Consider the following 8,749-nt stretch of genomic DNA (forward strand, 5'->3'; position numbering starts at 1 on the left):
TGACCCAAACTTCCTCCCCTACTTTCACGCCGGCGGGTTCCTTCTCTTCCTCGCAGAACTCCGGCGTCTTACTGGGATGCCTCCATTCATATTTGAACACCGCTCTGTGCAGCACAGACTCTTCCGCTTGTCCGGATTGGGGAGACATGTTGTACCAGTAGACCGCTTCCAGGGGCGAAATGTGCCCCCTTTCAGCCATGGCCTTGATCGTCCGATGGTGCCTCTCAACGATTCCGTTGCCACTCTGCCTATACGCCGCTCTAAATAATTGTCGCACCTTCCAATGGTCAAGCATCTCTCCCAACGCTTCCGAACGAATTTGACTTTGACAAGTGTGCAAAAGCTTCGTTCAAATGTGGTAGACTGACAGTTACTACCATGATCTAACTTGGTTATGATATACCAAGGAACTGGATCAAGAAGGTTTTTATAAGTTTCTTGGGGTACACGAAGGGAAAGGGATTCAACATGGATCAATGAAAGAGAAGATCAGGAAAAAGTATTATAGACATGTCAGAATGGTCTTGAATACTGAGCTGAACTCCCAAAGTAGAATTGCAGCTATAAACTCCTTGGTGGTACCAGTTGTCTAGTATAGCCTTAATGTCATCAACTGGAATCTGAGTGATCTCCAGAGTATGGACATAAAGACCAGGAAACTGCCGACACTAAAAAGGATGCACCACCCAAAAACAAACATCCACAAGCTCTATCTCCCATGAAAGGAAGGTGGAAGAGGCCTAATCCACCTTGAAACATCCTATAAAATGACCACGACAGGACTCCAAGTGTACATTCAAAGTAACACCGACTGGATGATAAAGCTGGTAAGGCAACACGAACAGAATAAGTAACTGCACTCAATCTCAAAGAAGGCATATAAATACAGACAAGAGCTTATCCTGCCTGAGTATGATGATGATAAGGAGGATACACCACCTACTAAGGAAGCAAAAAAGTGTAAAAAACAAAAGCCAAACAGGAAAGCTTGAGGGAAATATTAAGACTGTGACAAGAAAAAACCACTGCATGGGCAAGAAAAACCATTGCATGGGCAATACCCCAAATGAGCTAGGGAAGCTGATGTACATATGAGAAGAACTCATCAGTGGCTGCAGTGTTGGTTTAAAAGCTGAAACTGAAGGATTTATCCTAACAGCACAAAATCAGAGCCTCCTCACTTGGAACAATCAAGCTAATGTCATACACAATGAGGTAAACACAAAGTGCAGACTCTGCAATGACAAGTGGGTCAACCATGTCTTCAGACCAGCAGTGAAAAAGTACCTTCTGGAGAATGATCTTCCTCTCAAGGCTCTCTTCATCCTCAACAATGCTCCTGCTCACCCTCCTAACCTCAAAGATGATATCCTGGATGAATTTAAACGCATGAAAGTTTTGTGCCTTTCATGCAACACCAAACCTATTTTGTAGCTCATGGACCAACAGGTGATTTCTAATTTTAAGAAAATGTACACGAAACACTTGTTTTGTAGATGCTTTGAAGTCACCGAAAATACAAATCTAACCCTTTGTGAGTTTTGGAAGGAACACTACAACTTTAACTGCCTGAAAATCATTGATATGGCCTGGCAGGGTGTAATGAGAACACTGAATTCTGCATGGTGGAAGTTGTGGCCTGACTGCATACAAAACAGACTTTGAGGAGCTTGAGTCTGAGACACCTGTAGTTGAGGAGATAGTCTTTCTTGGCAAGTCCATGGGCTTCAAGGTTGACAATGGGGGCATTAATGATCTTGTCAAGGAACACTCAGAGAAGCTGACAATGGACGCACTCCTGCAGCTTCAGGAGCAGCAGCATTCAGATGTGGTAGAAGAGACTGGAGGAGGACATTGTAGCAGAGAAAGCTAACTCTATGAGTGACATAAAAGCAATGTTGGTAAAGTGGCAGTATGTTTCTGAATTTGTAGAAAAAAAAAAAACCATCCTGGACAAGTATCTGCAGCTGATTTATTTAATGACACTGCTCTGGTGCATTTTTGTAACATTTTGAAAGGCAGGAAAACACAGACTTCTCTTGATATGTTTCTAATGAAATGACTTGCAAGTGTGAAAAATGAAGAACGTGTGTCCAAAAAGCCTAAATTAAGCAAAGTGAGAGAGAAAAAAACCAGAAATTGTTCTTCTCAAAGTCTTAACGGAAGGAAATTCTTCTTCCAAACAATAATCTTCCTCTTTTCTGCTCCATCATCTTCCTCAGGCACAAATTATCCCATCTTTAAGGTAATTAAGTTAATAAAACCAGTTTACATATTTCTTTTGCATTCTCTTTTATTATGCTTTTATAATTGCCATTTTCTTTGTAATTGCACCTTTTCTGTTTTAAAACCCATAAAAAATGATTTTTAGGTGGTTTTGAGGGGCTGGAATGGATTAATTATATTTTAATTAATATCAATGGGGAAAATTGATTTTAAAATGAGCTCAGTCATGGAATGAATTAAACTTGTACTGCGAGGTATCATGTATATACCTTTTTGATGTTAATCTAATGTCCATTGAGCCTCATTGATTAATCATATGTAATTTAACAAATGTACTTGCCCCTTGATTTTGACATTTCAGTCGGATGTTCCCTTGTAATACTCCAGAACTTTCTATGTCCCCTTTAACACAGTACACATCAACTTCACTAGCCTGGAAAAGAAAACAACAGAAAATGAAAACTGTAATGGCAAGATATTTCAATCATGGAATATTTGAATGGCCTGGATGGAAGTAGCATATAAGTTTAGGTAAATATTTTTGTAAATGCAATAGTTTCAGCATACAATGACTGAACAGAACTTAGAAATGAAAGGTGATAAAAAGAAAATCAATTTAAATGATGAACATGAGTGATAAGAAAAAGAAAATTTATAAATATCTCTCATAGTACCAGCAGCATACTGAGGTCAATTTGATTTATATCTTTACCATAAAAAGAGTCTTTTGGCTACACACAGATGTAGAATAAAACATAATTTCCTGGTAAGCCAAATCCTTGAACAGATTTCAATACCTGGGTATAGATATTACATCGACAGAATGAACTGCAGATAGCTGGATCATAAGGTATCAGACAAACAATCAAGAGAACAGTAGTGCACATCCTGTCATAAGTACTATGTTGTATACGTGACAAAAACATTTAGTCTTTAATTGCCCAAATTACTTGGCTTTAAATAGGTACCACACAATGGTATAGTGCCCCACTATAATCAGTGACAGCACAAATGAGTTAATGAATGTTTCAATGGATTTCAGTGCTGAATTCAAACCCTTTCATGGTAAAAACCACTTGCAATAGATTAGTCTATCAACCAGGAGCAGAAGAATTCATCTCCTATCCAATTGATATTACAGTAGATAAGAACTATTCCTATGGATGACTGAGATTTGGAAAGAATACTGATTAAATAGGCCTATGGCACCTAAGTAATCAAGCAAATGACTAGGTGTAATTTATAGCTAAGAATACATCATGGTCTGATTGAAGATGATAATGCACATTCTGATATGTAGTGGTTAATTGAATGTGGTGCAGTATGGCAGCTTATGTTGTGCTCTCCACTTTCCAGTCAATAAATTCTGATGGTGGCCTTCACTTAGAAGTAGGTTAAGTGAACTTGATGTGACATTGTGTAAGGAATGAGCTTATCTACATAAATCCAACTTATCTTAATAAATCTAAGTATACAAAAATCATTGCTTTAAAAGGGTCTAGTTTGGACCCTAGTGTAACTAAAAAAGCATCCTTACCTACAACCTTGTTTTAGTTCCTGATTGAAATCATTTCGCTTCACTTATGCCATGCAGGGACAGACCCAAGAAGGGGACTTGAGGGGCATGTGCCTCACTCAAGAAAAGAACTGCACCCTTCTAAATAATGTTATTATATCCTTTTCTCCTGGAATTGTATTCCCTTCTGACCTTGTGCCCTCCCTTGGCAAAATTCTTGGGACCACACCTGCCATGAACCATCTTGGGAAAAAAATCTTTTATTCTCCACTGCCAAAACTCAGAATTTACGCAAGAGTGAGAAATCATTATTGGAAATTAGAGTAGTTTTCATGATAGTAGTGATGATAGTAATGTGGTAATGGGGATGGTTATGATGATGATGATGGTGTCCATAGCACTTGTAAAAGTAATATCTCAACAAACCTTAATTTGTGTTAACAGACATTTTCCATAGTGAAATTTAACATTAATTTTATCTCCTTCCATATTTTGTATTGAAACATTAGCTTTCCCAGCAACTTGAACATTAACAGCTGAAAAATAAATGATAAATGATAGCAAAGTATTATGAAAATCTTATGTGTATACCTAATATCTAAGTTAATTGGGACAGGCAGAATTAAGTGTGCTGTTCATAATCTACACCATGTAATTCCTCACGGACTTGAACTCTATTCATAAGTTGTTAATACAATATCTTATTCAACTCAAGGATCCCTGTTCCTTGTGAGCATGCCCTGGCACTTCACCACCATCTCTCTCCTGCTCTCTTGCACTTTCCCTCTTTCTCTTGCTCTCTTCCTCTTACTCTATCTCTCTGACTGGTTAACCATGTATCTCCTCTACAGCACCACACTCGTTACTGGCCTCAATCTTCATCACTCTTACTCTCTCTCTCTCTCTCTCTGATCGAGTAACCATGTATCTCCTCCACAGCAAGATACTTGTTTCTGTCTCTCTGTCACACTCTAACCTTTCATCATCTGGCACAAGATTAATTCCTCCAATGCCACATCTCTCAAAAAGTCTTTGCTTTGCAAGTTACTTGGTGACGTTGCCAGTACTGGTGCCACGTAAAAAGCATCCAGTCTACACTGTAAAGTGGCTGGTATTTGGAAGTGCATCCAACTGTAAAAAAAACCATGCCAAACCTGACCTCGTCTGTGCTGGTGCCATGTAAAAAGCACTCAGTTCACTCTGCAGAGTGGTTGGTATTAGGAACGACATCCAGCTGTAAAAGAAAACCATGTCAAAACAGACAGAAAAGCATGGTGCAGTCTTCTGCCTAGCCAACTCCTGTCAAACCATCCAACCCTTGTCAGTGTGGAAAGCAGACGTTAAATGATGAATCAAATAAAAGTAAAATTGAGACAACAAGGAAATCTCCATGCAGATATTTGATCAGATAGAGATAGCAGCCGAATCTACTCTGAATCACAACCTCCCTTTCTAAAAAAAGAAAGGGCATATTAGAGAGTGGGTGCAGGCAGGGTTGTGTGGTTAAGAAGTTTGCTTTGTAACCATGTGTTTTCAAGTTCAAGCTCCACAGCTTTTGGTTCCCTGGTGAAGGGACTGTTACTGTTATTGTGGAACTGAATCTGTTTTCCAGTGAAACACTACCAAATGGCCCTTTGGTGCTTTCAGTAGAATCTACTCTGTAGCGAGCATTTGGGCCTGGTGTCTGGTCTATGGATAACTTCCTTCCTCCCACTGCTCTCTGAAAAAAGACAAGAGCTAATGATTAAGCCATTAAAAAAGTCCTAAATATACTATGGGTAAAAAGCAAGACACCATAGAGACAATTGGAATGCTTTAAATCATAGATCTATTGGATCAAGGCTAACTTGGGGCTAAACATCAACAGGAGAAATAAAGGTAAAACAAGTAATAAATGATATAAAAGTTCTCCATTTTGAAATAAAGTAATTCATTTAGACAAACAAGGTTTTATTCTTCAATATTCTTTAACTACTTATCCCATCCTTAACCCATATCCTGTTTCTATTTCCAATACAACTTTCATCTCTGCTCCTCTGAATTTACTAACTGAAAGAGACCTACCCAGGTCATCCACCTCTCCTCCAACTGCCTTCCTTACTATATCTAACTTCACAGACTCTACATTAAGTACTGTGTCCATTTTTTACCTCGAACTGCATTCCCCTAGACAGGCCTACAACTAGTATGTGTTTCCCGCAATCACCTACCTTCAAAATTTTAATCTAAACATTAACAATATTAAGTATACCTTGATATCCTTATCCCCCCTTGCAGAAGGGTTGGAATGGCTATCAGAATTCTCCTACTGCTTTAGCTAAAACCTTTTTTCATTCGCTTAAAAAGAGTATAAAATGTCCTTACTGAATTTAATAGGAACCTCAATAAGACAGGTCATTTCTGGCAAAGAATCTCCAAAAATATCTTTAGGTATGTGACCTTTAACAATAACTTTGTCCTCTTCAGTGGTAGAATTCAATTCATAGATGTCACTCCATCGAGACAAATTGGAAACAAATGATGCTTTGTTAGCTGACTCATTTGAGACTGGTACCAGGAGTTTTATAAACACCCTATTCATTTCTGGGTATTGTACTGGATCCAAAGGTCGAATAAGTACATGAAAAGGAACCTCCACATCAATATTACCAAAAGAGTCCTAGATTAAAAAGAAACACATGAAATTATCATCATCATCATCATCATTACTGACAGTGAAATAACAGAAACAGTAAAGTTCTGAACTAAATAGCTTACACTTACATGCCACTTATATGGTTGCTTTTAAAACAATTTTTAATAAATATTGTATCGATTGAATATAACTCATCATACAATCGCGATCCCTTGTAGTTACTGAAATTCGCTGGCGGAGAAACAAAGCTCGTACACAAAGTCTGCGGCTTCAACGAGTCATTTGCAGAGTTCATCAATTGTCACACGCGTGGTTGTATTACATGTGCTCATGTTCTTCAATGTTATGGATTGAAACTCATAGTACGTTACTATTTGGTCATATTTGATTATTTTGCATTGCTCTGCTTGAGTTGCAGTGTTAGATCTATCTCAAAATGTTAGGGTTTCTTAAAGCGTCGGGTCAAAAATTAATTGCAAATGTGTCCTATCCATCATAATAGCGTCCCATACAAGACAGAGGCCTCGTCTTTGGGTGATACAAGGTAAACTCTGATTTATTTCCATTTGACCAATACAAATCTACAAGTTTCATATATATAGAACATCGCACTTTTCAATGGCTTGTGTGATCATCGCATTGATCGCAGTATGACCGTCGAGGCGCCACAAACAAATCATAATCTTGGCAATTTCCTTTATTGGATAGCATATTACTGTCGACTTTAAGAGTGAACATTTCAATCCACAGAACGTTTAGAAATTTCTCTTTTTCTATAGTATTTAAATGTGAGAATAGAGTTCGGATAACGAAAAAGAGCGCCAAAATTTGAATAGCAAAAGTTTACTTACTGTTTCATGACCCCACATTTGTATTGGGGTTGTACCGTGAGGGTAGGAAACGGTATCGTTGTTCATAGACTGACATATAGCCGCTGTATGGACAGATCGTAAAGGTAAATACTTTTGGAAACATCGATGGTTTTGCTTAACTTGGCATATAGAAGACCGATCAGTTAAAGTATGTAAACTTCTGAAAGAGGACAGACTATGATGTGGACGTATTTTAAGATGTGCATGCGTGTGTACAGCATGTGATTTAGGAACTGAAATGTTCTGTAGAAATAAACAGGTCGAATTCGTTCTGTGTAAGCATATAGACAAAGTGGTAATTTTGTTCAGTGTTTTATACAACATGATTTTGGCTTAAATTAGTCAAGAGAACAAAAAATTATGATTAACTGTTTCAAAGTTAACCTTCGTGATTATAATTATCGCACTGAAGCGTTATATAAACATGTCAAGGGAAGCTACTCTATTTTACTCTCATTCCACGGTGACCTCCCCTCAGTTATTAATTTGTTACATTGTAGACGGTGGATTAGCTGAAACGTTAGAATATTGGACAAAATAACTTGCATTATTTAGATTTTGAGTTCAAGTCCTGTTGCAGTTAGCTTTGTCTTTCACCTCTCTGGGGTTAATAAGATAATGTCTTCCCTGAAAAATCTATCCTATGTTCGTGATGAATTTGGCCACTTATAAGTTGAGTTTTCATATTTTCAAACTACCAAATAGGGATACCAAAATGTATTTCAAATATAACATAGAAACTAAATAGATGAGATGAGTTTTACATTATTTGATACGTATTAAGCCTGCAAGGTTTCAGGTACGAAAAATAAGGCATAACTACAGATTCCTGCCCCCACCCTGACTTCGGATAATCATAACTTTCAGAAAAATGGATATTTTTTTAATGAAATTTTCTACGAATATGTGTTATATCATGTAGATTCCGAATATACAAAACTTTTGGGGGAAAGTGTTTTAGGAGGGGTGGTGAATTTCGGAAAATTCACAGGCGTCCACTTCAATTCGTCTTAACTTTCAAGAAAATAGATATAACCGTAACACCGTAGTGAAGATCGTGCGGGTGTTACGGAAAAGGCCGATGTTTGGTAAAGATCGCCGAAGAAACTTTTTACGGAAAAGGCCGATATTTAGGACTGATATCGAAAGATCGCCTCTTTCTGTTAAAAACGTTTAGACCTTTAGCTGGTATTTGTAGCATAACGAGTTTTCTGGTGACAGTTTAATTGCCTGCTGCTGCAGTAGAAATCTACGGATTCCACAAACGCACTAAACGGAGAAAATGAAACAAATATGGACGACTTGTTCCGAAACACCCCCGAGTGGGGAGCAGTCCTCAAAAGTAACCCCCAATTGTTTTCCCCAAAAAAATTCCTATGTTTTCGGAGTCTACATAGTCCGAGGTATATTTGTAGAAAATTTTATTTAAAAAAATCCATTATCTTGAAAGTTAAGACGAATTGAAGTGGACGCCGGTGAAATTTTCCGACCCCCCCCCCC

General features: G+C 37.9%; 1 protein-coding gene across 1 annotated transcript in view; it reads right to left on the minus strand.

Annotated features, from left to right (window-relative positions):
* The window catches only part of LOC106883255 (protein FAM185A), a 16,325-nt gene extending 8,140 nt beyond the window's left edge, over positions 1-8,185 (minus strand). The window contains exons 1-4 of the mRNA XM_014934191.2: positions 7,229-8,185; positions 6,107-6,401; positions 4,169-4,278; positions 2,567-2,659 (exon numbers count right to left, since the gene is read on the minus strand). Of these exons, the coding sequence (XP_014789677.1) occupies positions 2,567-2,659; positions 4,169-4,278; positions 6,107-6,401; positions 7,229-7,573 (843 nt within the window). The 5' untranslated portion in view covers positions 7,574-8,185. The remainder of the gene's footprint in view (positions 1-2,566; positions 2,660-4,168; positions 4,279-6,106; positions 6,402-7,228) is intronic.
* Between the last annotated feature and the right edge of the window lie 564 nt (positions 8,186-8,749).

Source organism: Octopus bimaculoides, chromosome 3, assembly GCF_001194135.2.
Source record: "Octopus bimaculoides isolate UCB-OBI-ISO-001 chromosome 3, ASM119413v2, whole genome shotgun sequence".
NCBI classification, from domain to species: Eukaryota; Metazoa; Mollusca; class Cephalopoda; order Octopoda; family Octopodidae; genus Octopus; species Octopus bimaculoides.